The sequence below is a fragment of the Plectropomus leopardus genome, chromosome 2 (assembly GCF_026936395.1).
Source record: "Plectropomus leopardus strain MGB_pleo_1.0 chromosome 2, ASM2693639v1, whole genome shotgun sequence".
Classification (NCBI taxonomy): Eukaryota; Metazoa; Chordata; class Actinopteri; order Perciformes; family Serranidae; genus Plectropomus; species Plectropomus leopardus.
In genome coordinates, this window is record NC_142177.1 from 12,739,319 (window position 1) to 12,765,313 (window position 25,995).

The following is a 25,995-nucleotide window of genomic DNA, read 5'->3' on the forward strand; positions in this document are numbered from 1 at the left end:
ACTGCTTTTAATAGCCTGCCAAGACACACCATAGTAAAGAAAGTTGCAAAAAGGGGCATAAACATCAACATTTTGCATGTTGAAAAAATGACCAAAGATCCAAGAATATAGTAAGGTGAAAACATCAAAATATGACATGTCCCAAAAACAACTGAAAACAGCTGCAAACTCCTTAGAATAGCCTGCCAAGACACGCAATAGCATACAGCACTGCAAAAAGAGATACCATAGAATGTTGCTAAAATGGCCCAAAACACCATCATAGTTAATGTTGAAGAAATGAACAAAAAGGCAAGGCAATAGTATGGCTAAAAATGTCAAAATATGACATGTCCCAAAAACACGTTGCAAAAATGGGCAAAAACACCTTGATATAGCATGTCCAAAAAATGAAAGAAAAGGCAAGGCTAACATAGAAGAACTGAAAACATCTCAAAATAGCACAAAATAACGTGCCGATACACTCCATAGTATAGAATGTTGCAAAACCGGACAAAAACACCACAAAATTGAATGTCAAAAAAATTTCAGAAAATGTCATAGCATTTTGAGACACGCCATAGCATAGAATTACTCGTACTATTATGACATTTTATGCCATGTTATGCCATTTTGGACAACATACTATTCTATGACATTTTCATGCCATTTTGGATGACATACTATAGTGTGATGGTTTTTTGCTATTTTTGACAACAAACTATGCTATGAAGTTTTCATGCTATTTTGGACAACATACTATTATGACATTTAAATGCAATTTTGACAACATCATATACTATGACGTTTTTATGCCATTTTGGTTGACATACTATAGTATGACTTTTTTGCCATGTCATTTTGGGGGGGGGGGCATTATTGCCTTGCATTTTATAGTATGATGTTTTAATGCCATTTTGGACAACATACTATGGTATAATGTTTTAATGCCAATTTGGGCGACATATTTTACTTTGAGGTTTGTTTTTTTTTTTTTTGCAATTTCAGAATACATACTTAACAATGACATTTTTATGCTGTGTTGGACGATGTATTATATTATGATGTTTTATGCCGTTGCAGTACTATAGTATGACATTTTTTGCTATTTTTGATGACATACTGTACTATGAAGTTTTCATGCCATTTTTGACTTCATAGTATAGTATGTTTTTAGATCGATAGCATGAAAGGGGGAGAGAGAGGGGATGACATACAGCAAAGGGTCGCGACCTTGAATTGAATAGTATAATAGTAGAGCTATGTTTTTCCTCTGAAGTACAAATACACAGTTCTATACTGTTGTTGTTAAAATTTTTCCATCATAATAAATCTATAGCTGTTTGATGCCCCGGTGTATTGCTCAGGCCTCAAAATAGTGCAGTGATGAGTGTTAAGCTTGTATGAGCAGTTCTCAAGCAAGCGGCACGCAGAAATATCACAGGCCAAGCAATCGGCGCATACCAAACAGGCATGTTTTGAATGGACGATGCAGTAGTAAGTTCAGAATATCGAAGGAAATTGACGCATCAAATAACAGTTAAGTATTTCAACAGCGAATGATGAAAGACCCCATCATGAGTTTGTAGTTATTTTTATTGAAAACAGTGACAGTGGATTATTTGAGCTGAAACCTTTTTTTTCCCTGAATTAGTTCTACCAAATAGCCTCTTAACTATACTATGTTAAGATGAAATACAGTTAAATATTCAGACATTACAACACAAAATGGATGCAAACACAACAGGGAAAGATTTACTAAAAAGCTTTCGTAAACCACAGAAATCATCCCGAGATTCGCCTCCTTTAACTAAAAGACAATGGCAGGAAATAAGCCACAAAATCCGCTGTGATTAAAACCAACAATGTGACTGTAGTAATCCATCCGTAGGTGAAAAAGAATGGATTTTAACATAGACGAAACTGAAGCCAAAGTGGTCACTTGCATGATCTTATTTGCATCGGTCATTTTTAGGGCTGGGGATCAGTACTTTACACATTTAAGGGATCAGCCGAAAGCACCCAGTACCAAGTAGTATCGAACCGCCTTCAAACAATATCTGCATTTGATCTTTTTGTACTCGATCAAGATAATTGATCAATTGTATGGTTTTGCTCGCAGACCATCACCGCAAGCTTTCAATTTGATGAGGTGTGTGAATGGCTCGCTACCACGGCAGGTGCGAACTATTCAGCCGGCAGTGGTGATGTCATGGATGGTGTGCTTGACAGAGTTTGCAGCTCAGCGTGCTGAGATGCCGCCAAAATGTTCAAAAGTAATTCATTTACTGAACTGAATGCTTTTGTTCAAATGAAGGGTATTAAAACGTACACATGATGTACCCTATTGGTATATTGTTATCGCTTTAAAAGTAATGCTATTTGTACTGTTATAGTTATTTTTAAATGGTACCCAGCCCTAGTCATTCAACAGCAGTGTGGGTTTGTTACGTTACATTTTTACATTACATACTCTGGTGAGTATTTCCCAAAGTGCCACAGGGGAAAAAACAGGAAAAAAATCCTGTTTTTCTTCTTAAGTATTTAAAACAGTACAAACTGGCCATAAATCCATTTTAATAACGAGCAGGTCCTACACAGTCAGGATTCGTAGATACTGAATATAATTCGGTCCACATTAAATTGAATTTTTTTATATTTCAAAAAGAGAAAAGTAGGGAGGAAGAATAATATCTTATTTCTTTTTTTTTTTTAAACAAAAGCTTTTCATGTCATTTCTCAGGATGGTTTTCCCGCTCCTCTATACTTCATAAATACATTCAGCACTCAGTTGATGCAGTTTTTTTAAGTTTCTATTGCATAAAAGGACATGATTAATCCTGCCTAAAACACTGTCACTACATTAACAGACTATCACATGTGCACTTAAATTAACATGTATCCATCACAGTTTTCGCCACATCTTTTCTCTTATTCCACATCTTCATGGACCTTTCTCACACTGACAAAACATAATTTAAAAACATAGTAAAAGACATATTTGTGAGTAAACAAACGAGGGTATGGTACAGTCATTATTATGTAAGCTCAAAACACAGGGCCTCAGTGGATTAGTGTGAAAACTTTATGACAAGGCTCTTGAGAAACTAATGACTCTTTGTCAGCTAGGCCTTCACTAGCCTTGTGAGTCAGGCGTCTAAAAGCTCGCCTAAAGTGTCGTCGCAGCTTGTGACAGGAGGATTATCTTTCTTTACACAAAAAACTCATGATTAACAGGAGTAAAATACATTTACCACAATGCCTTAATTATACATCTGGATACGATGGGGATAAAATATGGGCTATAACCAATACAGTTAAGGGAGATTAAAACGATATGACATCAAATAATATCAAAGTACGTTTCAAAAACACTAAAATGACCCAAAAGAGCATGTAAATGAGTTGAAGGTGAAATGCTGCCTTTAGTCAAAAGCAGCAAACAAATAAGTGAACAACAGTTATTCTAGAAACACAGTTTCAGTGTCCCTTTGTAAAGTATGTGGGGAAGTAGATTTCTTAGTTCAGAGTGTGTGTGTGACTCCCTATAGGTATGGGTACTGTGTGAGGCGCCTGGGACTTAGCTGGTAGGCACTGTAAGCCTCGGCCCGGGGTGTCACACTTACGTAGGGAGAACCAGTGGCGAACTGATGCTGGTAGGCTGCGGGGAGGCCGTGCAGCAGACTACTGACAGAATCCTTACGACTGGCCGAGTCTCTCCGGGAGGAGGACGATGAGGTGTACGTTGCTGCATAGGCGGAGGGGGAGTGTCCATGGCTAGCATGACCACGGCCTAGCAGCTGTTCCATGGCCTGAGAAGCCGAGGAGAGGGCAGTGGAGGCCGGGTAGGCGTACAGGCTGGAGCCAGGGGCCGAGGCTGAGGCCAAGGTGGACACCTCGGAAAAGTTGTAGTGAGAGGAGACGGCCGGAGGGAACGTCGGCTGGCGACGCAATGATGAGTCACTGTGGGAACGCTCCTGAGATGAAGATACCACTGGCTGAACCTAAAACCAAACAACACTCCGTAAAAAAGAAGCTGAACCTTTGCACTGAGAAGAGTAGAATATCACACGTACAGCATGTTGGTCAGTTTCTTTTGTGTATATTAGAAACACTTTGTATTAAAAGCCTGGGCTACATTTTTGCTATGGCTCTGTGGTGATAAAATTGGGTGCTATAAAGGTTTTCAAATAAAACTACAAATGTTTGCCATATATTATGGCATTTCACTAAAAAAAGATAAAATCCAAAAGTGAAGTTAAGTGATTCATCTGATAAAATGAGCTAGTCTTTTTTAATTGAATATACTTCCTTTACTAAAGAAATGCAATTTTTGGTGCTGTTAGATTATTGCTAGTCCACCCTGATAATACATACTATGATGATTATATGCCATACTATACTATGTTGTTTTTGTTTGTGTACTATGCTATGACATATTTCATGACACTATGATTTTTTTGACATACTGTAGAATGACATTGCAGTATCAGTGTAGTGTATCATAGCAGCATGTAAAAAAAAATCAGCGCAGTACCACATTTTAAAAAAGTTATTACATTGTAGTTTGTCAAAAAAAATCATCATATCATATCTTACTTTGACAACAGACAGTCGCACTTGTCTTTCCAGTAACTTTGCCAAGGGTGTTGCTAGGTGTAGCTTCACCTAGGCTATTACAAAGCATTTACCCTGAGACTCAGTATATGGGTGCACTACAGTTGTAGCATCAGCTAATTTGACTGTGGAAATATGACCGACAGCTGATTTGACCGCAGTTTTTTGTAAGAACGTGCCATGCAGGCGACCAGTCACCTGTGCTGGCTACCCCTCTTCTATATACATTGTGCATCCTTTTAGTCATATTTTATGAAACCTTGGGATCTCTAGTAAAATTTCAGATCAAACATTGTGGGTTTGTTGTTGTTGAGTTGGTCTCAACCATAACTTTAGTGACCATCCCTGAGTAAGAAGACAACATATACGGACATAGTTACAGAGATGCCTTTCAAGTAAGCCAATATTGTTAGCGTGTATTCTCTCAGATATATCAGCACACAGGCTGGCAGATGTGTAAAAATGAAACCTGGTTTGGGCTATTTACTGACTATTTACAGACTGTGCTATTACATCGTTTGTCCAGCAGAGAGCACTTTGGGCTCAATGAACTCAAGTTTGTTTTTCAACTCGGATATTTTGAATTTCTTTAATAATCACAAGAATCTCAAGAATCCTTGCCCAAAATGTCTGTCCATGTTGAAGTGGAAACTGTCTCTCTGTCTGGGTTTGTTGACATGAATCTTTCAGACCGTGGCCCCCGACATACGGGAAAAAAATGTTGGTTTTTGCCATTGAACCTGCAGTTTGAATACAGACCTTTAACCTTGTTGTCTCAATGCAACTTTCTGACTGCCTAAGCTTTTCCAGCTGACAAAACATTGAACCACAGTTAGTATGTCATTCACCTCAGCAGCAGTGTTTGTCACTTTGATTAAGAGTGAACACCCTTTCACATTAAGTGCTTTAAGTGTTGTGTGCATCCAGTCTGGTATGTAAATAACATTAAATTTTCCACTTGTCACAGCACTCTAATGAAATCAAACATAAACGCTAAATGGCTTCATCTAAGCTTGTCACAGCACCACCTCAAAAGAAGCCTCACCTGGCTGAGGTTTAGGGGGTGTGACTGACTTGGCACCAGTCCGTGACGCTCCATGCTCTCCCCTGAAGTGCAGGGCTGCCGGTTGGATGATCTCTTAGGTTTCATGTAGTTCACTGTGAATTTAAAAGGTGCAAGTATGATTGATTTATACAGCTTTTACAATAAAACTTAAATGAATTCCTGAAAACACACAGACAAACAGTAGATGAGTGACTCTCACCAGTCTCCAAGCGTCCACGTGAAACTGTTCCTCTCTCAGAGCCCTGGGTTTTCACTGAAGGTGCCACCACTGCCAGAGACTTGGCCTGGCGTGATGACATGGTGCTAGCGGGGTTAAGTGTGCGGGGCAGAGGAGTCAGGGGACTGGCTGTAGAGGAGTCGGAGTCGTGCACAGTCACACAGCTGATGACGTTTGTGCGCTGGCTCAGACCAACGCTGTGTAAACAGAGAAACAGAAATATTCCATAAGGAAATGAAAAAGGTAGATCAAAGTAATTCTGTTTAAGTAAATCAAGGCCTGGTCTGATCAGCTGAGTCAAAAATCTGTTTTTTTTTCACTGAGGAGACAATTTTTCAGGTAGTAGGACAGTATCAGGATGTAGGACAGTTTGACTATAAATACTGGACCAGCACTGTTGCACCAAAAAGGGAAGAAATAAGGTGCCAACGGGATGCAGAGCAAACATGGAAGAGTATCTTGTCCTCACCTGGCGGGGTGGAACTTGCGCTCATCCTCTGTGTCGGTGTCACTGTGTATAGTGATGATACTGACCGCCGGGCTAGGTGTGTCGGAGATGACAATTGGTTGGGACAACGTAGCGCTGGGAGGGGTCACACCGCTGAGTAGTGAAGCAGCAGATATACCCCTAAAAAGAGAAACAAAAGCAAGTTTGAGTTTGTAACTCAAAGCAATATGATTTCAAGTCTTGTATTGCTTGAAAAATTACGTAAAACAGTAACTGGACAGGAAAAAACTTAAAAGGTTGCAATAAATACTGAAGAATTATGTTCTAGAAAAAATATAACTCTACAATCAACCACATAAAAATGGCATTATCTGCATATAAAACTAACTTGTTTTGATGGTTTACTTTTCACTCTATCAATTGTTTTATTTATGCTGTTACATCAGTGTTACAAAATGTAGTAAGAAATGTAATTCTTTAAGTTGAAATAAACAAGTAATTTCCCTAATTATTATTAGAACATTAAACTTGATTGCACATTTTAACAGCATATAAAAAATGACACCATCAGTGTTTAGTCTGGTTCCCTATAAGCCTCGCTTTCATTTTACAATTCTGCCATTGGGTACAATCCACAGGGAAAATAAAGGCTTGATTTACAGCCCAAAGAAGTGCGTCCACGACTGTGCAACCTGGTAGAGATCAGAACGTTTCCCCAGTTACCAAAGAGTATTCAAGTATGTTAGAAAGCCACATTGTTGTGTAATTAATTTACCAGACTATTGTATTACAATTGGTTCCATTGGTTTGGTTTGTTCTGGTTGCAGTTTAGTCTGTATCGCAAAAGTGACGTCATCGGAGCTTCCTATGTTAATGAGCCGGCAACATCAAATTTAGTTTTATTTTTGTTTCAGTTTCGTTTGTTGTGATTGATACAAAGAAAACAGTGGTTTCCTTTCCTGTTTTTTCAATGTTCTTAATTACTGTGTGGAAATGCTTTAATGTTCATATTCACAACTTAAACCAACATTACTGTGCTTATTTGCTAGACTTAGAGGGAAACGGAAAGCAGTATGTTTTTTGTTTTTTTTTTAGAAAGTTTTTCGGGCTTTTATTGCCTGTATTTGACAGGACAGTACGAGCCTGAAAGGGGGAGAGAGAGAGGGGTTGACATGCAGCAAAGGGCCGAGGCCAAAGTCAAACCCGCAGCTGCTGTGGCGAGGATTCAACCTCTGTATATGGAGCGCCGCTCTATCCGCTGAGCCACCAGACGCCCCAGTGTGTTTGTCTTTGCAACAGTAGTGACAACACTAACACCATTTGAAAACACTAAAAGGGAAAAAGTTGTCTGTTTCCTCTTTCATTTTGTGAGCGATAAACAACATAAATGACTATGTGATAAATAGTTGCTGTTGTGCTGGTCTGGTGTGACAACTTTAATCCTGATGATGACCACTCAAAAATCTTATCAGAAATGCGAGACAAAAACTGCTCGGCTCGACCAACCTGTTTCTGTTCTCTCCACGTCTGGCTTTCAACTTCTTCCTCTCCTGCTGGGTCCTGGCTTGGGTTGAGCTCCTACGTGGGTCAAAGATCAAAAAAGTTAGTGGTGGATGCAACTGGTATAATGAGAACATGAAACATAAACATAAAGAATACTATGTTTTCTGACGATGTGTTGTAAATGTAACTTTGAATTCAAATATGCGTCTATATTTTATGTTAGTGACATTTTGAAAAACCATGACAGAAATTTCTCAAATCAGTGTAGAACCATGAGCCTGTTTATACCTGGCAATAACATCTGTTTCAGTGATACTAACTGAGGCGGACTGCCAGGACACACCATTGTGGAGCTTTAGTGCACTGTGACCAAATCAAGCACCACATCCTGCACTGATGATGTCTTTTCCTGTAATGTCCTTGTCGGGGATGTCTTAGAATTTATTAGCGTTTACACTTTTAATTTTTTTATTTATTTTTTTTTTTTAAAAGCAGGCCATTTGAGGTGGTTCGGGAATCCGATAAGGATGCCTCCTGGGCACCTCCAGTTAGAGGTGTTCCAGACATGTCTAACTGGTAGGAGGCCCAATAGCAGACTCACAAAACACTAGAGGGATTATATATCTCATCTCGCCTGGGAACGCCTCTGGGTCCACCAGGAGGAGCTGGAAAGCATTGCTGGGGAGAGGAACAACAGAGTTCTTTGCACAGCCTGCTGCTACCACCACAACCCAGCCCCGGATAAGCAGATGACGATGGATGGATGGATGGTAAAATACACCTGACCATCTCAGAAAGTGCTTTGAATGATCAGATCACAATGAGTCTTGTTGGTGGTTTTTGTTTTTAGCAATGTCTTCTTTTGATCAGATCACCCAAGACACATGCTCAAACCAGGTATAAACAGGGCCTTTAAGACACTAGTTTTGTGAAACATTAATCAGACTGTTTGGGCTTAATGGCTGTTGGCTGACCCACCTCCAGCTGTGTCCCTGTTGTGTGGAAGCATCTGAGTGAAGCGTTTCAAGAGGCGATTCAGTAACATTTGACTGGTGGGCAGAGCTATGGATGGCCACACCCGGGACCTGCTGCCATGATGATGGAATGAGGATCTGCTGTGTGCCAGTGGGCCAGGCCTGCTGAGAAAAACAACAGACACTCACAGTTCAGTACAGGTAATAACAAGGATCCGATATCAATAAGCTAACACAACTGATATGATTGCTGGAATGGGCCAGACAGACTGAGCCATGCTGAGAAATAAATCCAAAGAATGGAGACAAAGAGGCAAACCAATTGGCCAATCTGTTCCACAGGCAAAAGCACAAAGATAGATAAGCGAGCAACCTTTCCCAAGCCATTCCCTTATTATAGCATTGCCCTGCAACAAATGCACAAGATGATATCATGCAAAGCACAAACAATGAAGCACTGTCAACAATCAGATCAGGTATAAATACAAGTAATACACAGGACCATGGTGCCTGTTAAAGAAGAAATACTGAAGAGAGAGATTAGTTTAGTTCGCTGATGCCAAACAGTCTGCTGATAAGCTGTCTGGGGAAAAGGCATGCCACATGTTCTGGGGCTGAAACAAAAGATGTGTGTCAGAGTCAGGCTGTTGAGTAGGGATTTTTAGTGAGCTTTGTAGCTGCAGCCTCCTTTGCTGAAACCAAGGAAGGACAGGACAAGAGAAGCTGCAAGCAAAGCACAGACCAACTCAGCAACACATGCGCTCCATGCCCTCAGCACACCTATGGGGGGAAAGACCGTAGGGGTGGGAATGAGAGAGTGTATGAACAGTGTGGGGAGGGGGTGTCCTTTGGAAAGAAATTGTACGTTTTGTCAATTTGGATTCAATGCTACAAAGGGGAATAAAAAAAAAAGGTGATTCCAGTCGAAAAAACTGATTTTCCTACAAAAATATGCAAAGAGCAACCATGATTCTGACAACCATGACAGGTCTGCATATGAAAAGGCAAAATGAAGAAATATGATGCATAAAATAGACAGACTAGCCCCATACAGCATGTGGTACAGAAGGGGAGGGAAAATTGCAAACAAAAGAAAAGAAAAGGCGGAGTGGGGGCAGGAGAGAGATGGCGTTGTTAGTGGAGTGTGCATGTGCATGTAGTTCTTCAGCGATGTCCTTGTTGCTTTACCAGCACTGTGGCTGTGTGCTCCAGGAGGGTGGGGCGACCCACCCCGGCGCCCAGCCCGAGGGGCAGAGAATACTGGGGGGCTATGCCTGCTGAGGATGGGTGCAGGGTGGCCACCATCAGGGGTGTGCAGGAACCCTGGAGGAGGGAGGGAGGATAGGGGAGGGCAGCGTTAGGGCATGATGAAAAGTAATGTCCTTCTGAATCTGAAGAGATGCACACTGGTACCACTGGCCATCTGGACATCTGACCTCTGCAGTGTGCAGCAATTATTCCTACTTTTAGCAAATGGCAATTAAGTAGCTTTTTGAGTCAGAAGAGTCTCCCGCATTAAACATCTGGCCTCCATCCCAGATAGGAGGCTGGGAATAAGAGAGGCCTGGCCCTGAGTGGCAGTCCAATCAGTCCTGGAAGCAAATCCAAGGCGAGAATCAGCAGAAACACAAACCACAAAAACAAAAGTCAGTGGTATAACTGCATTTAAATAGACAACATCTCTACTGAAAGCAAACCTTTTTATTGAAGGTAATGTCTCAACCTGCTTCCCACCAAATTTTGGCTTGCTCTGCTGGCAGCAAAAAGAGAGGGGGGACTTTTTGGATGCTCTCACTGTATCCATGATTGAGCAAAACTGGGCACCAATGCTCTCAGCTTGGCGCTAACGACATGATATCATTCATGGATGATGCCAGATTTTTTTTTTCTGTAACACTGACTTTAGCTTTCTGAATAACAGATGAAAAAAACATGTGCTTAAGAAAATCTGTATGGAACTGCTGAAATTGAAGTCACATCAAGTGAATATTTCTCCAACTTCACAGATGTGTATAATGCTAAAAATCTACAAACCCTTTCCCAGATGCAAATTCAACCTTTTCATGTGACGCAGGTCTACCTGGTGCATGTTTCGCTCACTTTGGACACATTCAGGTGAGGTCACTTTGCTTCTCATTGTTAGCAAAAGCTCCACTCGGATGTGCAGTTTCATACACTACATTTGTCACAGAATAATTCGGGAATATCACTAAATAATGGCAAGTAGGATGAGTTGCCCTATCCCTCTCTCTCAGCCATCCAGCATGCTTTCTTTGTCCACCTTTGTCAAAGAAAGTGTGCTAGACATGATACAAGCATCAAGTCTCTGCTCAAAAGACCACAGCAAAAACATCAACATGAATTCCTTTTGTAAAATTATTTTCAAAAAGATAAGCCCCTCACAGACGTTTGACTAAACACACACCTTACAAAGTCTTACCTGTGTGAGCATACTTGGCTGGATCTGCAGCGACTGAGCAGACTGGTTCTGAGGTACTATAGGTACAGAGTTCTCCATCCTCACAGGGAAACTGGAACTCTTACTGGATGGCTGTAGCCCTGGAAAACATTTGCCACACAAGCATATCAATGAGTAGAGGAATCAAAGAATTTTATATGCACAACACATATCCCTCATCTCTTTCATCTTACTCAGGTTTGTGATCACTACTGCAGGGGCATGCCTTGAACTTAAGTGATGCAGTAATTAACAGTAATCAACATGTTGGTAAAGATAGCCAGACCTCAATTAAAGAGGAGGACACAGTGAGGATGTCCTTCTTGCTGATCAAATGGGAATAAACCACAGTGAAGTTTCTTGGCATTTGATAAGTACTCCCCTCTGCTGCAACCCCTTCTGTTGTCAGTCTGTTTGCAACTTTCTCCTTTACCTTGAATAGTGGAGGGTGGGCAGACGATGAGAGTCTGCTGGAAGGGTTCTGTCTGGCTACACAGCCCAGCAGGACGCGTTGGAATCGGGACGCTCTGTTGAGCCAGCCCGGGAATGTTGATGGTCGCCTGCTGGTACAGAGCTGGCTGGTAGTTCAGCAAAGGCACCGCTCCCCCCGCAGAAGGCACCTGTTGGAGAAATCCAAAGTACGACTCATTAATACTAGAGGAGCCACAGTCCTTGAACATGTATATAATCTGTGAAGATATGGATGATACCTGGTTATGCTGGTTGAGTTGGCTACTAAAGGTGACAGTGAGGTTGCCCGCTGCAGCGCTGGGGACTGCATTGGTGGAGTACAGGGATTTGCTGCTATCGTAGGAGGCCCGACGCTTACAGATCTCCATGTTCTGGAAGCAGGACTTCACACTGGAGTGGACACAGTAACAGTATTTTAACAATTACATTTAAATAAAGTATAGATGAAACCAACACATAATTGCAGCAGAACTACACATCACACACTTACTGTGAGCTGTGGGGATAATCCATGAGGTGGCTCATTGTGACAAATGGGTGACCCAGAGTCTTTGTAGGTGTGATCCTTTTGTCAGCATCCAGACGGAGCATCCGCTTCAACAGGTCTATAAACTCACGCCTATCAGCTTTCTCAGCCAGCATGTCCGTCCCCTCCAAATGAGAAGACAGGTTGACCTGCAATAAAAATAAAATATTACCTAAATGTGTCAAACCATATGAGGTAATGTTTTTTTTTTAATGGGTTTCTGTGTATTGTATCTGTAAAGAATACGAACGGTGTATGGAGTGCAAACACTTAATTAGATGTTATGTGAGAAAGCCATCCACCTGCATCATGTCATCCAGACAGTTGAAGATATACTTCCTGGCCTCCTTGGACTTGATACCCATCTCCATTTCATGCTCAGCTGGGGTCTGAAAAATGGAAACCATTTCTGTTTATTATTATGTGCAAAAAATATTTCTCATAAACATTAAATGATATGAGTACAAATCAAAACAAAGAAATACGAAAAGAGCATCCGGCTTTATATTTTAATTTATTTTGTCATTTCTTGATATCCCTGATCATCCCTGGCTGTTTAGATACTCAGTAGGGGGTAAGGAAAAGAAATCAATGCTTGGATGTATCGTCATTCTCTCTTAGAAGATTATGTCAGAAAAGTCAATAATTGAACATTTAAAACCCAATCCTCGAAAATGATTATCACCTTACACATCACCTGTAGACATGTTGTGTCACTGCCTCATTTTTAAGTTATGCACATTCATTTCATTTGATATCACTATTGCATTAATAAAAGATAACAGCTGCGTGACTGCAGGTAACCTAATGAATTGTTGTTAACTTGAGTAATGTTCACTTCCCCTGTCTCTGTTCCTCTGTCCCCTGTTCTGACCATGTGTGCTCAGAGGGAGCAGAGGCCTGCTCTCGGTGAAACACGGAGAGGAGAGAAACTAGCAAGTGGTCACACAGTGAGAAAAAAGTATTCATATTGAAATCAAAAATCTTGATGCATCAGGGTGCATCGATAACCATTTTATCAACGCATTGTAGCCCTGTGAATCATAATCAAATCATGAGGTGCTGAGAGATTCCCACCCCTCAGTTGAATTAATATGAAGTTGTATTAACCTTAAGCCTCCAGAGTGGGTAGCTTGAGTCAGGTCCTCGATTGAAGAAGCGACTGGTCTTAGTGCCGGCACTCAGCAAGTACTCTGCAGGCAGGCCTTGAGTTTGAGAAATGTAACGGATCTGGAAACAGACAAAAAAATTCAAGTTAAGGAATCACAGTGAGACAAAACTAAATGTAAGCATACATGTAAGTAAGTACCATGGATATGACCAAATTCTGCTTGCTTGTAATACCCTTATAGTTTGCCGCCATCCTTGTTATTCTGTAGTACTTTGGAATCTTTTGTCCTATTGCAAGACCAGCAGTCAATTTAAGAGTGCTTCTACAGTATTTTCATGACCTGCTATCTGCTGACAACTTGAGTGCTCTATTCTGTCTCATAGGTTAACCTTTCCCAGGCATTTACGCATTTTATTCCCAGATAAGGCCTGGGAAACACTAATATTAGTACTGACCTGGTCATACTCAGAGGCTCCAGGATAGAGAGGCCAACCTAGAAACAGTTCAGCGATCACACAGCCTAAAGACCACATGTCAATGGCCTCACAGAACGGCAAACCCAGAATGATCTCTGGAGCCCTGGAAAGCAAAGAAAATGTCAAAATATGGTACCACGGAAACAACTACAAAGTTGTGTCAAAATAAAATGGCCTATTTGTCACCACTCATCAAGAATACAAAGAGAGATGCGTTTAGATTATTAAAACAGAGCTGGAATTTTTGCCACTGACCTGTAGTAGCGAGACTGCAAGTAGGTTGAGCAGACAGCTTTGGACACGTGACTTGCTGAGCCGAAGTCAATGACCTTCACCCTGTAAGGCTGTCTCAGAGGGTCGACCAGCATGATGTTCTCTGGCTTCAGGTCTGCATGAATCAGACCCAGGCTTTTCAGTTTCATCAGCGCTGTAGCCACCTAAAGAAACAAACACACAGATATTTATCTGGCTAAAGTACTAAGAATTAAAATCTTATGGCAACAATAAAAAAAATTAAGCAACAATACAATAGTTCAAAAAAGGTTTCATGAATGTCTGACAAAACATTTACCAACCTGCTGTAGGATGGGTCTGATGTGCCGAAGGGGGAGTGGGCTGAACTTGCTGTGCTTGAGAAAGTCGTACAGGTTTTGCTCCAGCATCTCAAATACCAGGCATGTGTGACCTTTGTGTTGGAAGCATTCGTATGAACGCACAAAGTTGTACTCATCTGCGTTCTCAGCGCTCAGCCGGTTCAGGATACCCACCTAGTTAACAGAGACAAATATCCACATTTGTCAATAAAGCTGGTTCACTCGTGTTACGTAACAAAAAAGCAAGGGCAAATTTGACCAGTGTGCTTCAAAACGGTTGTAAATAGAGTGGTGAAGGAACGAGTCCGAAAACCTGGAAACGAGTTAAAATTTTAGCACTCTTAGTTCACTTCTTCACATCTTAAAACCAACAGATTTTAGTTAGATGCCTTACATAGTCTGTGGTTAACACAAGCTTATGAGACTTTCACATTTTGTTCAATGACATAAAATGTGTCAGTTAATACCCCACTTGTGAATTCTGAAGCTTTTACCCATCTAATCCTTGTTGTGGTGGCAACCGTAAAGTCACGCAACTATGGTGTAGTTTGTTTATAGCCTAACATTAGCATTTTACTCCTGGTGATTGCATTTACACTTCAAAAATCAAGAAAGTGCTGTTCATTTGTGAGGATAATGTTGCTAAACACAACATGTAAGCTGCTGTGCCTGCTAGATCAGCTGAAAACATGTTGTCGCAGTGAGCAGTGTGGGCTTTAGGGTAGGCTTTATGTTCTACGAAAGCTAGTTCTTTTTTGGGCAGTCTACTATCTATCTGCATTTGTCAGTGTTTCATCTACAGACTAAGAAGCCATATGCTTTTGGTTGCATAAAAGCTTTTATATTTTTGTTGAGTGATACAATTTACTGTTACTCTGATTTGACAGATTGTCAGAACATTTCATTTGAAAAAAAAAAGTCAATCTGTAGAGTCAGAACTGTTCTTGTTTTTGCTGTGTTAACTGTAGTGATGTCACTTTAATGTGGTTAGGTCAGAGCTATAACGTTAAATTCATCTGTACTCACTACATCTCAGCCTTTCATACCCTCAGGTAATGAAAAACAAACTAAAAGAAATTATCGGTTATCTGTATCTTATCAGCCACGAGAAGCTGGAAATTATTGGTTACCAATATCGGTTGAAATAATAATTACTGTGCATCACTATTAAAACTGTTTATTTTACTTTTGTTTTTTTAAGTTTCAGTATTTGTTTTTTTTTTTTTTAATAAAATGGGGTTTCTTGTCAGGGGCAAGACATAAGAAATTCAGAATCTGTAATTTTAATACAAACAAAGCACTTTGACTCACTGTCATGTAGACACCCCAGTCTCAATAAACACATGTACCTATGCCCTCTAATTGACAAGGACTAAAACTAAAGGCATTTACTGTATAATTCTATTATAGTTAATTAGTTTTGTAATATAGTTCCAGTTCAGTTAACTCAAATGTTTTGTCCACAACAAATTTTAGTTTGCAGCAGATTATCCACATGAAAACATCACTGGATATAGATATGTGACAAGAGTAGGGGCTGGCAGTATAAGGTAGCTGGAAGGGAGCAGAACGCACACACGCACGCACACACACGCACGCACACACACGCACGCACACACACGCACGCACACACACACACGCACGCACACACACGCACACACACACAGACACAGACACAGACACAGACTAAACAAGATATAACAACAAGAGCAAAGCTCAGTCTGCAGTTTGGCATGGGATAGAATTATTGCATTTAATTTGAAAAAAAAAGGGCTACAATCATTCGCTTCCCAGCATAAACAGGCCTGGACCTTGCAAAAACAAAAACAAGGAGAAAAAAAAGAGATAGACAGATTGATAAACTAATATCATCTGTCACAAACAGCCCTTCATGACTGACAGATCGCTGCGCCTTGAAGCCTTTTTTATTTATTTATTCTATCATTATTATTATTATTATTTCTTATTATTAGTATTTTTTTCACTCATTGCTGGCATTGCTGTATTAATGCTGCAAGAAAAAAAGCTCTACGCCAATGTTGTCAAATGAAACCAGCAGCCACTGTACGTGTAGCTGTGTTATCAAAGAAGGATACACAAATGTTTAACAACAAACTTATGTTTGATTACCTCAATCTGGCCCTGACGAGCATAAGAAGGATGGTTCTTCAGGATTTTGATGGCCACTATCTCGTTGGTACCCCTCTTCCAACACTTGGCCACTTGTCCAAACGTGCCTCTTCCCAAAAACTCCAGCACTTCATAGCTGCAGGACACAGAGCAGAGGATCTCGTGTTGCACTAGCTGATAATCCCCTTCACCATTGGAGCTGCTGCTCTTGGTGGTTGGAGCCGAGTGGGGAATAGACTGGCCTGTGCCTCCTCCACCTCCTCCCGTACGGGTGGAGTAAGTTGCTGCAGGGGCTGAGAGCTCCTCCAATATTTGGACACTGCCACACCCACTCCCGCTGCCTTCATTGGTTTCCTCGATCTTTCTCTTCTGCCCATGCCTGTGTCCCCTTGTTTCAGAAGACGTGTCAGTATGAACATAAGAGGAAGACGTCGCCTGCTCAGTCACACGCCGGCTGGATCCACGGGGAAGACTGCCAGTGCTATCAGCTGCCCGCACCACCACTTGACCTCTGGAGCCGGGTGCTGCAGGTGGGAAGACCAGAGATGGGGCAAAGGGTGGTACAGCCATGGCAGGGGTAAAGGTGTATGCCGACTGGCCTGCTATGGAGCTGTAAGCTTCAGTGGTGGACACATCCCAAACGTTACTCTCCACCTTCACCTTCTTAACACGGCAAAAGGCACTGGAGGAGATGGAGGGAGGAGAGAAGACTTGCAGCTGAGAGCTCATAGCTGAAAAGAGATGGATGAGAATTAGATATAGATACAACACAAACAATCTATATCATCAATAAAAAATTGTTATCAGTGTTTCTATATTGCATTGCCACATATGCTCCATTTATTTTGTACACTTGGCTAGATTAATGTAGTCTAATACCCTTTCTTGGCTCTTTAATGGCTGTTTTAAGTTGTACATTTTCATGTTGTTTTTTTTTTGCACTTGTATGTGAAACATTTTAAACTGACCTATTGCTAAAATGCGCTCTATAAATAAACTTGCTGAATAAAACAGGCCACTCCATTTACATCAGTGACTTAATATTAAAAACAAATCTCAATATAGTGCAATTGGCTACACCTTAACGGCACCCTTAAACTTAAGATTTCAAAATAAATCCAAAATGTTCTAGTTTTCCTTGTCGAATTTTTAAGTAAAATTAAAATCTTTTGGATTCTGGGCTGTTTCTTGGATGAAATTTCAGGATGTCATCTTGGCTCAGAAAAAAATTAGATGGGCAACATTTAATCAATTCAATCAAAAGTTAATCATAAAAGTAATCAATAATGAAAATATTTATGTGCAGGCAGCCTCAATCTGAATATTCATAACCATCATGAAGTCAAAGGGTTTATTGCAGGATTATTGTTGTTTGACTGCAATAGGTTTAGTTAGGTGTACCTAATAAACTGGCAGTGTTTAATCCAATAACCCTGAAATCAACAAAATGGTCAAATCTGAGACAAAGATATACTATTAATATTTATTGTTAATGCCACAAGTAGCGTTAAATAATTTAGAATCATCAAAGAATATCAATTCTGATTATTTGAAATGATTTCAATATCCATTTTTCACAGTACTGACAGACCAATACCAGCTGCACTCCCTCACTCTCTTATGTTGTTTACTACAGTTATTCTGCTGTTATCTGCCACTAATCAAGAAAAGAAAAGTCAATGTTGTCATGTTAAAGCCTTGTAAAGATAATCATTTAATACAAGCCTTAAATCAATGCCCTCAAATTCATTTTTTTCAATGTGGTATCGAAAATAGTATCAAATAATGACATTACTTAAGGCACTGTATCGCTGTTAAGAAATTCTAGTACTGTGACAAGACTGTGTAGTTTGTACTCTGTCAACACCTTAAATTTTAGTAAACTATAAGGTAACTACAAGGTGCAAAGGTACAAAGTGCTGGACACCCCTCGGTCCACTTTTCAGGATTGGGTGACAGAGTTTGGAATAGTTGCTGCATACAGATGTCTGTCATATCAGATTCGTCACGGGACAGAAAATATTTCCTAAAGTAGAGTATGTTTACTCCCTTATATAAATGCAAAAGTGAAAGCATAGGACGTAAGAACATACATTTCCACGTGAGAGTTACTTACGCCAGAGCACTTTCTGGCAATATCACATTGTTTATGTATTGCTTCTTTTTTCCCAGAAAGCTTATTTGTTTTTTGTTTCACATTAGTTGTTTGCTTTTTTTGTTTGTTGTTTTGTGGAAATAGATAGTTATACATCAAAATAAATTATGCAAGACACAGAAAACGAAAACCTAAAAAAGTAAAGCTATATGCCATTACTTATCTTTACATATTAAAGCATGGGCTAATGTGGATTCTAAATAAAGAAACAAATATTGTCATGATAGCTCAAAAAACAATGCAACGACGAGGTCGCGGACCTAAATCTGATTCCCGGATGAGCAAAACTTTCCAGTTCGGAAAAATAAAGTCAATAAAGGTTTTGACGCAATGAATAATGTAAATGAGCTGTGTACCTAACAGATAAGTGGTGACAGACAGGGTGACCGAAGACACCTGTGATTGACCAAGACGGACGTCAAGCTGTGTGATCCTAACAAATATGACCACATTACTGAAATAAAATTGACACAATACGTTTGTCACTTTGTTGGCCATCGACACTGTGACACAGACAGACTTTAGGAACGAGGCAACCTTACAAAAGTCGCTTATGCTAACAGGCTAACGGGTTAACTTCGTGAAAATATGGCGTTAAAGGATTTGTCGCTTATCTCACAAACATAAAATCAAGTCAAATGACACAGGCTGTATGAAAAGCAACATTGTATGAAGAAACAGATGTGCCGTACCGGATAGGATGTTATTACAGCGTCGAAAAACGGCTTTGTCCAAGGTTTAAATCCCACTGCAGTCTGCTGGACCAGCGTTATCCGCTTAGCTTCCGCTAGCTAACGTTAGATGCTAGCTAGGCCTGCATTGTTTCTTCAGCCGATGGAGGGCTAGGCAGCAGCAGAAGGCGTTACAGTGCCGAGTTTTCAAAAGAAAAACACATAGACCTCATTGTATTATGAAGTTAAATCATCTAGTTCTTAAAAACATGTACATTTGTGGATTAAAACATAATAAAATCTACTCTGGAACCGCCAAGCTTCAAGCAGCAAATCCACTTTTCACCGGAACAACCACGTCCTTATATCAGCTGCGATCCTTACGGCATTTCCGGTTACTACCGTAATTACCGTGGATTTGTCAGACGATGCACACAGAAATGAGCGCAATTTCTAACAAGATTAAGCACTGTGGCGGACTTAGTAGACAATAAATGCAATTCACAACAGTTATAAGACTGTATCATTGTCGAATATTTGATCAAGTGACATTTGAGGTCGTTTAACACGAGAAAGAAAAAAAGGTAAACAACATTTTTACGGTAAAATGAAATTGACGTGACGTAAGTAGGAGGAATATACCAGTAATTTTCCGGCAGGACCGAAATGTTCCACAGAGCTGGGACCAACCCAACTCTGTACAACAGACTGACAACTTGCACGGATCTATTAAGTCGGTTAGGAGCATGAAGTGAATACATATACTCGCTATAATTATAATGACTTTACACTAGAAAAAAAAATCAAGCTCGGATTTTTTAGCTTTCCAGTGAGACCACAGTCCACCAAACATGGACTTAAGAACTGCAAGGGAAATCCAGTATGTGTGAGGAGGATAACAGATCTGAAGAGTGTGAAAATAATAATGTGTAGGCTCAAAGTTATAACTGAGAATGTCATCACAGTGTAACATATGGCGGTTGTGAAATCAGTAAAGGCAAAGTAGAGGTACAACAAGTAAAGGATCAGAGGGAATTAACTATTCAAGAAATGTGGCAGTTGGTAATTTGTTGTGTTTGTTGTGAAACTAGGCTTATCAGCAGAGATAGAGGAGAAGACAGCGAGAGAGATTTTGGGGGAATAAAATGTAGGCCTAGAGTTTTGGGGAAAAGGACAGATCTGTAATTTATAATTATTAATTAAGGGACAAAAGATGGTGATATATAAAGGGTAAACTTTTCAATTCACAAAGAAGGCTTTCATTATGAATAGGCTATTGGATAAACTTGCTCAGAGGAAAAAATATTTGTTGTGGAGATTTTTTAAAGATAGGTCTATATTTTGGCATAACTGAAATAATAAGAATAGAATAGTGATTGAAGAACGGATGCATATGCATCCTAAATCCTGCTACATCTTTTTGGCATCAAAGGAGGAGTTGAGGAGTCTCACAGCCTGGGGAAAGAAGCTGCCCTGTAGTCTGGTGGTTCGGCAGCGGTCAACATTAGAGAGGAGGGAAAAGATGGCAAGAAGCTACAATAAGCGAAATTGAGGAATCAATGTTACAAAATGAAGACATAAGTATGCCACTTACAAAAACAAAACGTGCTTTTAAGACAATGTGGATGTCTCCACCAAGCAAGGACCAAATCTGTTACATGATGATAAATCACTTGAGACATCTAAAGACACATTACTTGAAGTATATAATGAAGTACTGGAGAAAGGAAAATTTCCACAAAACTGGAAAGCATATCTGCATAAACAGGAAAATACACTATTTCAAGCAATTATCAACTAATTGCTTTAAAATCCTATGTCTGTAAATGAATGGAGAAAATAATAAACGAAAGGTTAACATATTGTATAGAAATGAAAGAACACGTTTCAAAGTATCAGAGCGGATTCAGGTGGGGTAGAAAATACAGTGGACCTAGCTTTATGATAGAATATGAAAAAAACACAAACAGAAGACTCAACTTCTTCAAGTAATATGGGAGAAATAAATATCAAGCAAAGAAAATAAGTTAAAGTGCAAATTTTCTTTTTATTCTGATTTCATTTTACAGCAGAAATTATGTAAAGCATTCAGAAGACATTTTCCACATATAAGGGCAATATTCAAAACACTTTGCATGGCCTCAGCAACAAAATATTCTTTTTAAAAACATCAACAATTTAGTGATGCTTGTGCATGCACATTTGTAAAACAAAGTAAAAACTAGGCTACAAAAAAGAAAAGAGGAATGAAAGACTGAGATAGGCATGGAGAACACAACGGCAGGCAAGGTGGGAATACAGCAGGAATGAGAGAGAGAGAAAAGAGAGAGAGAGAGGAAAGACAGGGTGAAAGAGGAGGAAGGCAAGGAGAGGTCTAGCCATAGATTATCTATAAGGGTCTACCATTCTAGCATGCAATGTGGTGTTTGGCCACGCCCTCTCGAAACAAGGCCTGAAAGGTTATACCATTCATTTCTAGGCGGACTTATGAGAACAGAGGCTGTCTCTGCGCATGTCTACCAGCTGTCTACTATGGCAATATGTCTTTATTTATTTTTTTATTTTATTTTTTCTACTCTATATACTCTTTTTACAGTCACCATCCTCTCCAAAAACATGAACACATTGATGGATTATCTGCAGTCTGTGTGTATACTTTTGTGTGTGTTGATAAGCACAAGCATTTGGATGTTGTGTATATACTTGTCTGTGTGTGCATATGTATCTATATATAATATATAAAGGAGTCCTAAGCAGTGTTGTTGGTGACTTGAGTCATGCTGATGTGAGAGGAGGGGCAGTTTAAGAGGAATGATACCGCAGCATGAATGCTCCTGACAGCGCCGTCCTAACCGTGGCTGTCTCAGTGTGATGAAAATTCAGAAAACGTGAAGCACACATAATAGAGATCATCCAATTGTAAATCTACTATAGATACTATATATTTTTTAAATTAAGAAAGTCGAGGTGATTACGTGGCCGTTACCTATATTTATTTAAGAATTATTTGTATCAAGAATCTTGTGCGTTTAAGACAAGTACGTAAATAGAAATATCCCTTATTTACTTGCTTTCAATTTAGTTTATATTCAAACAAAATCCTATAAAATACGGGATTTGGAGATTTTTTTTTCTGGTAGAAAAAGCGATGCAAACGCAGCTTAGATGAAGCAAACATCACATTTTGCCGCCTCACAAAATGAGACTATCAGAAGGAAGGAGAGCGTCAATTGCACGTGATTTGAAAATTTTGTAGATTAGTGAATGAACAACTGGAGTATCCCTAACGTACACAAATATGTACACATACATATGCATACACAAATGCACACAGTACAACTCTGTGTCGGCGGCCGTCACACTCCACATACCATCTCCCTGTTCTTCAACCCTGAGTAAAATCTAAGGGAGAGATTTAATTGTTCCCAAAGACATAAGCACAGAGAGAAAGAGTGTGTCATTTTTTATGTGTCTGAATGTGTACATTTGTGTATGACTGTATGTGTTTACGTGTGTGTGCACATCTGTGTGAGAGAGTGACCAAAAGACAAAGAAAGAAAGTGACAGCTGTTTTATCCTCTAGATAACTGTTGGGTTATGCTTTCATTTAAATGCTGCATTTTTTTTTTTTTAAGGAGTGACAGACAAAGCGAGAAAACTTCCTCCCAACAGTGACACTGGGACTGAATAGACTGATGTGACAGTGCCTTTCACACACAGATGCTGATGGTTTTCTCTTTCTAATACTGCAAAACTGACACACATGTGGGGCATAAAGTGATACTGTAATTACCGCTTTGTCTCGTAAAGCAACATCAATCAGGCCATTCACTCATACCACTGACAAATTAGAGCTTCTAACTTCGACTCGGATCAAGTTTAACACTGTCATTTTTTTTAAAACACACAATTTAGGAAAATAAACAGGTAACTGGCAACTTTTTGGAGGACATACATAATAGATATTTCCTGATATTAGCTTGCACTTTTCTGTTAGTGAGCAGGCACTTTCTAAACAGAGCTTTCCAGAAGTCTAAAGTACACGTTGTATCATAATGGCAGTGACAATGAGGAGAGAAGAAAAAATTAAATGATATGTAAAAAGCGGGGAAGGAGGAGACATTCTGTTTGAAGATGGAAAGCTTTGACTGGAGGCCAGGCTGGATCCGCTGTAGGTGTGATTAATGTCTCAATAATAAAAGCTAGTATGTTGCTGAAGCACAACCACATTGTAAAGAATGTAGCGCCCTCTTCTCGTTGTGGGTCATCATTCATTGCATTCATATTAAAACAACCTTCTTCATCTTCATTTTGCATCATCATTATCATCATCGTCTACATTTTAAACAAACCTCAGAACTCGTCTATGGTTGAGCTACTACTAGATCTCTTCTACTGTTTATTGTCTGTGTGTGTCTGTGTGTGTGTGTTGCCTCTGTGGATCTTATTGATATCTTTTGGGTGTTGGTTTCCCCAACGTTAACATATTGTTAGGCAAAATAGCATTCATAATAATTGGCACTACTGGCAAAAAGGGTTTAATTTTTGCTAGCCAAGAAACAAAAGCACAAAGTGTAAATGTTTTTGTTCTGAAAGATCATTGTTTCAGCTAACTTTGTTTTTCCCACTTATAATTCTAACATTAGAGTTTTCAGTTGCATGCTTTAACAAAATGTTCTTTTCAGTAACACTTATACTGGATACTCTTAAAGTGAAGCAGTTAAAATCCTCTCACAGTCCATAGCCACTAAAATGTTCTTTTTGCCGTTTCTTTGTCTTAAATCTCATGCACATTACTCCGTTTTGTAATATCTACATTATTTACAAGCAATACAGCCATCCTGTGTACCCAGGTCTCTGTCTTAAGTTCTCATTATGGGAGTAAAATAATTTATAATCTTAAATACAGTCCTCTTATGAAAAAGTTTCAGGGTCCTCGTATCCCCTTACCTCGTCAGTTTATATACAGGAATATGCAATAGTCCAAAATATGGATTTGATCGCCCATATGGGCTAATATGGGGACCAATGCCCTGTATAGGGGCAGGAATAGGACCCATGTCCTGTACAGAGCAAGCATAGAGACCTCTCAGAGTCAAGAAGAAGTCAAGGCAATGGTATGCGACTCTCTCCTCAAAACCACAGTTAGGATTTAGAGGTTCACGCAAAGAACAAACTAACAGAGACATTTAACCATTGGAACATGTCATATTTTACCACACAAGGGGGGAAAACCAGTCTCAAGCTGAACCACTCTTGAGCCAATTAAATAAATAATTAGACCCTTAAATAAATTAAGTTTAAAAAAAATAGAGCACCCAAAATAAGTCATTTGTCCTTACACAGTTCACATTACACAGGGCAAGGATAAGTTGATGAGGACGTAAGTGAGACACAACTACACATAGAAATACAAAAGAAACAACACTAAAGCAGTTTGGCAAGCATGCAGGAGCTCGTGGCTCAAACACATGCATTGAATTGAACAAACACGGACACACCACGTCAGGCGAGCAAAGTGCTGCCTCTGAGAACGACTCCATACAAAGTCCATGTAACAAATTAAGACATCGTTAATTCAGACCCCAACCCTTATCGAACAATGCCCCTCATACATTCAAGTGCAGTTCCTCCCCTTTTGATCGGGTGACTGATTAATAGGTTTATTAAGCCTGTGAGTCAGAGTGGTTGGTGAGATTGTGAGATACTGAATCAGCAGAATGATTTTTGCCACTATAGCTCTTCAGGATGATGGAGAGGAGGAATAAGCGAAAAAACCTTGCATGCAAATGCAACATAGAAGTGAGTTTTTTGGTTTATGTTTTCTTATTCTTTCATGGATTACTGTTAAGATACAAAACGCAAAATGGTTTTGTATATCTTCTGCATGTCAAAGTAGCTTTTGTCTTGAGCCAGCTGTCTGAGCACGTCCCGACGCTGCTGCGAACGTCAGGATGTTGTCATCGTCGTCCACTCCCTCCTCGTGTCCTCTCGCCTGACTCGTCGACTCGCTCTTGCAAAGAAACATACCCATGAAGAGTGCAAAGAATGCCATGAGGTTAATGTGATGGCCTCCCAGTGAAACTGTGGAGGAGGATCAGTGCTGTGGGCAGAGCCAGGTCCCTGGGCTCTACCCAGCAGTCTGTCTGTCTGAGCTGCCATGATGGACACCTATCCTGTCCTCAGTCTGTCTGGGAAGAGTTTTTTTAATCCCTCTTGGGAGGAGAGGGGAGAGAGGGTGAGAGAGAATGAGGGAGGAGAGGAATGGAAAGGGAAGGAGAGCGGGGTTGGGGAATGGACAGGGGAAGGAGTTTTTGGGAGGATGGATGACGGGAAAAAGGAGGAGATGGGGAGGGTTTATAGACTGCTCACAGGCTGAGGGGGCTGTGTGTGGGGCCTGGCGGTGGGCTCTCAGGACCCCTGGCCTTTCTCTGCTCTCTGGCCCTGAAGAGAAAACAAACACACATAAGAGACATGCTCAGAGAGACATCTGTGTGTGTGTGTGTGTGTGTGTGTGTACAAATTTGCATGTTTTTTTTCCATTTTTATATCCAAAGGCTGGAGCAACAAGAAATTCAGCAATCCCCCTGCCACTCCCAC

At 40.1% G+C, this 25,995-nt stretch overlaps 2 protein-coding genes across 13 annotated transcripts in view; both read right to left on the reverse strand.

Moving 5' to 3' along the window:
* Positions 1-1,557: 1,557 nt before the first annotated feature.
* On the reverse strand, positions 1,558-19,757 carry LOC121953931 (homeodomain-interacting protein kinase 1). Of its 5 annotated transcripts, none has more exons than XM_088085444.1 (18): positions 19,417-19,757; positions 16,570-17,300; positions 14,422-14,613; positions 14,102-14,283; positions 13,826-13,949; positions 13,370-13,489; positions 12,562-12,648; positions 12,224-12,408; positions 11,973-12,123; positions 11,696-11,882; positions 11,245-11,363; positions 9,993-10,127; positions 8,809-8,966; positions 7,834-7,905; positions 6,349-6,507; positions 5,862-6,076; positions 5,642-5,754; positions 1,558-3,983 (listed from the first exon to the last, which is right to left on the reverse strand). In XM_088085444.1, the coding sequence occupies exons 2-18, from the start codon at positions 17,296-17,298 to the stop codon at positions 3,525-3,527; spliced, it is 3,387 nt and encodes a 1,128-aa protein (XP_087941570.1). In that variant the 5' UTR covers positions 17,299-17,300; positions 19,417-19,757; the 3' UTR covers positions 1,558-3,524. The 5 variants fall into 5 exon arrangements, with proteins under 5 accessions (XP_087941570.1, XP_042357166.2, XP_087941582.1 ...); XM_042501232.2 differs by having other exon boundaries at positions 8,809-8,969; XM_088085456.1 differs by lacking the exon at positions 9,993-10,127.
* Positions 19,758-21,422: 1,665 nt separating this feature from the next.
* Positions 21,423-25,995, reverse strand: part of LOC121953960 (calmodulin-binding transcription activator 1-like) — a 70,094-nt gene continuing 65,521 nt past the window's right edge. For all 8 annotated transcript variants that reach the window (XM_088085476.1, XM_088085481.1, XM_088085488.1 and 5 more), the window contains one exon: positions 21,423-25,839. In XM_088085476.1, coding sequence (XP_087941602.1) covers positions 25,764-25,839 — 76 coding nt within the window. In that variant the 3' untranslated portion in view covers positions 21,423-25,763. The remainder of the gene's footprint in view (positions 25,840-25,995) is intronic.

Excerpts from the sequence above, each read along its gene's own strand:
- LOC121953931 (XM_042501232.2), bottom strand. The coding sequence starts at position 17,298 with ATGAGCTCTCAGCTGCAAGTCTTCTCTCCTCCCTCCATCTCCTCCAGT. Across the intron at positions 12,124-12,223 it reads GATTATCCCCACAGCTCACA|TGTGAAGTCCTGCTTCCAGA; the intron begins GTAAGTGTGTGA and ends TGTCCACTCCAG. Across the intron at positions 6,508-7,833 it reads CGTGGAGAGAACAGAAACAG|GGGTATATCTGCTGCTTCAC; the intron begins GTTGGTCGAGCC and ends TTCTCTTTTTAG.